This window comes from Indicator indicator, chromosome 30 (assembly GCF_027791375.1).
Source record: "Indicator indicator isolate 239-I01 chromosome 30, UM_Iind_1.1, whole genome shotgun sequence".
NCBI classification, from domain to species: Eukaryota; Metazoa; Chordata; class Aves; order Piciformes; family Indicatoridae; genus Indicator; species Indicator indicator.
In genome coordinates, this window is record NC_072039.1 from 6,187,038 (window position 1) to 6,189,970 (window position 2,933).

General features: G+C 60.1%; 1 protein-coding gene across 1 annotated transcript; it reads right to left on the reverse strand.

The window, feature by feature from the left end:
* Positions 1 to 355: 355 nt before the first annotated feature.
* ABHD15 (abhydrolase domain containing 15) lies at positions 356 to 2,727 on the reverse strand. The gene is made up of 2 exons (XM_054394556.1): positions 1,904 to 2,727; positions 356 to 833 (listed from the first exon to the last, which is right to left on the reverse strand). Exons 1-2 carry the CDS (start codon positions 2,725 to 2,727, stop codon positions 356 to 358), a joined length of 1,302 nt encoding a protein of 433 aa, XP_054250531.1.
* Positions 2,728 to 2,933: the final 206 nt, after the last annotated feature.

The following is a 2,933-nucleotide window of genomic DNA, read 5'->3' on the forward strand; positions in this document are numbered from 1 at the left end:
TGTGCGTTTTCCTTCTTGTAGAAAATGCCACGAGCACTAACTGGTAAGGCTTAATGTACAGTATATTGTCAGTATTCTGGTATTCTTCTGGTTCAACATACATTATAGCTCATATATAACCTGTATTAATTGTATAGATTGTGCATTTAAAGCTGTTACCAAGTTGTCAGAAAATAAGAGAAGAGGAAAAAAAAAAAAATAAGGTCATATGTAATATTTTGTTTGTAAGTATCCTTTGTATCATAGCAAAGGAAATGTTAAAAAAAAAATCAACTGTAATAAAGTAATTTTAGTACATGGAGTGTCTGCCTCTTTTTCTGAGCCCACCCCGGCATGCGCGCCTCCTGCCTGCGTGCTACCGGGTGTAGGACCTCTGCCAGGTGAAAATGGGGGGCTTGACAGTAGGACCCCCAAACCTGTGGGACCGCAGCAGCCCCTTCCTTCGTTCCTCTGCCCGCAAGAACTCCATCATGGCCCTGAAGAACTCCAGCACGGCCTCGTGGCCCCAGCTGTGTCCTGGTCCCTGCTGGGGGAAGCCGCAGTGTCCTCCACGCGAGGTCAGCAGCAGGAAGAAGTAAGGGCTGCTGCGGAAGAGCTCGAAGGGCAGGGTGCAGGACGGGGGGCCGCGGACAGGGTCATCAGCACTGCAGAGACACAGCACCGGCACCGCCGCCTCGTCGGCATCACGCAGGGGCTCGTTGTGTTCCCAGTAGGCCTCCCAGCTGCTGGGGTTGCTCTTGGTCCAGCAGAAGAGGGCTTCTTCCAGCTCCCGCAGCGAGCGGCTACCCAGCAGCCTGTCTACGTCCACCACCTTGGCCAAGGACCCCACATACCTGCAGGGATGGGGCAGCCACCGTGGACAGGAGGCCGCAGGGATGCCACCAGCTCCTGCACCCACCCAAAGAGGCTGTGCTCTGGCTGTGGCCCTGCACAAGGGGATTGGAGAGGGTGTCCTCAAACCTGCACCTGATTTTTGGGGGTGTCCCCCACAGTCCATTGCTGGGGATGCTGGGAGGGGGTCCTCCTGCAGTGCAGCCTGCACACCATGGCAACAGGAAGCAGCCAGCACTCCACGCTGTTACCGTGACAGCAGTGCTTGCAATGGGCGTTGGCAAAGGAGGGGAGGTAAACACCCTGCTACCCCCACCCCACCACTTGGCCAACAGAAAGACTAGCCCCAGCTTTGCTGAGGTGCAACCTGGCACTTGTTTGCCCCAGCATTTTGAGGTTTAGCGGCAGGGTTTTGGCCCTCATTTGCCCAGCAGTAGGGAGCCCTTGTCCCCCTCTCTCTCCAGGATCTCAGCACCACTTGGGGAGGTGTCATTTGCTGAAGGCCTTGGCACGGGGTCATTTCTCTCCCATTCCAGCCCCTGCCAGTGCTTGGCCCTCCCCAGTGCAGCTGTGCTGGGCACCAGGGACTCAGAGCCAATGTAAAGGTGGGAGTTGTCAGCTGCTAGTCCCCTGGCTGGCTTTGAGTGGGTGGTCATGGACCCAAACCCCACAAGGCAGACACCCTGGGGTTGGCTGCTGAGGTGGGGCAAGCACTGATGCAGGGGCTTGGCTAGACCTACTCAGCCTCCAGGGTCCAGTGCAGCACAGAGGCTTTGCCAGCCCATTAAGTGCTCCTGCACTGAGGTGACACAGCACTCAACTGGGAAGCCTGAGATGTCAAGCCAGGGGAGCAGGTGGTGACCAGGCTGGCTCTGCAGCTGCTGGCTCCAGGCTGGTGTTCATTAACCAGCACATTTTGCTGTGCTCAGCACCTCTGTGCCCATGCAGAGGCTCCTGTGCAGGCAGCAGCACCCCTTGCACGCACCCACCTCAGGGCTGGCAGAAGGGATCCTGGGGCACCCATCGCCAGTCTCCCACCCTGTGCCACCCCAGCCCCAAAGACCCCACTAACCTGCTGAGTCCCCGCTTGAGGTGCAGCAGCAGCGGCCACTCATAGAGCCAGGGCATCCTGGCCTCAAACCAGTCCCGACCACGGAAGATGGGAGAGATGCAGGCAGCAGCGGCCAGGTGGCTGGAGGAGCCACTCTCCCCAAGGTAGGCGAGCAGCAGCCCTGAGCCTGAGCCCTCACTGACAGCCAGAAGTGGGGCAGTGGGGTGCCGGCAGTGCAGGTAGGTCACCACCTCCCGCAGATCCCCAGGGTCCCCGAACGGCTGGAGACAGGGGGTGGTGAGGGGGCAGCCATTGTGACCCCGGCGGTTGAAGATGACAGGGATGAAGCCCTGCTCCAGTGCCTGCAGCCCCAGCTGCAGGAGCCCACCAGTCACCTTCCCAGCAGCATTGGGGATAAGCAGCAGCACCGAGCTTGGGCCCCCCCCACCATTGTCACTCCCAGCCCCCTGTGGCCCAACCAGCCAGTCCAGGGCCACCAGTCCAGCATCAGACAGTTGTAAGAACTCCCGAGCCACTGCTGGCTCTGGCTTGGGCAGCTGCAGGAGCTGCTGCAGCATCTGGAGCTGGGGCCAGTTTGGCCACAGCCAGCAGCCCCCCCACAGCACCACGGACCGCCCCAAGCCCCGTACCAGGTGCTGGGCCAGTGCTGAGGGCTTGCAGAACAGCCGGCAGCACTCTGAGCCATCCTTGGCGATGAAGGGGATCCCCTCTTCTTCCTCTCCCCAGTCTCCAGGCACCTCCAGCCTTCTTGCCCAAAAGCAGCAGGCCAGAAAGCCCAGGCCAATAAGGACCAGAGCCACAGCCACCAACCCCTCGGGGGGCATTGTGGGGACAGCGAGAGGCCCAGCCGGCAGCCTGGGTGCTCGGTGGGTTTGCAGAGCGATGGCAGGGCTGTGACTGGAAAGCCCTGCCCCCAGGCTGGGCAAGCAGGGACAGGGCTGTGCTGGGGATGGTGTGACTGGCGCCATCCAGGGCCAAGGGGACTGGGTGAAATGGGAGGGACACGTGGCCAAGCCCTGCCTAGCACTGG

Bases quoted from the DNA above. Each gene is read 5' to 3' on its own strand.
- ABHD15 (XM_054394556.1), bottom strand. From the start codon at position 2,727: ATGCCCCCCGAGGGGTTGGTGGCTGTGGCTCTGGTCCTTATTGGCCTG. The intron at 834-1,903 runs GTTAGTGGGGTC...CCATCCCTGCAG, and splicing joins CTCAAGCGGGGACTCAGCAG to GTATGTGGGGTCCTTGGCCA.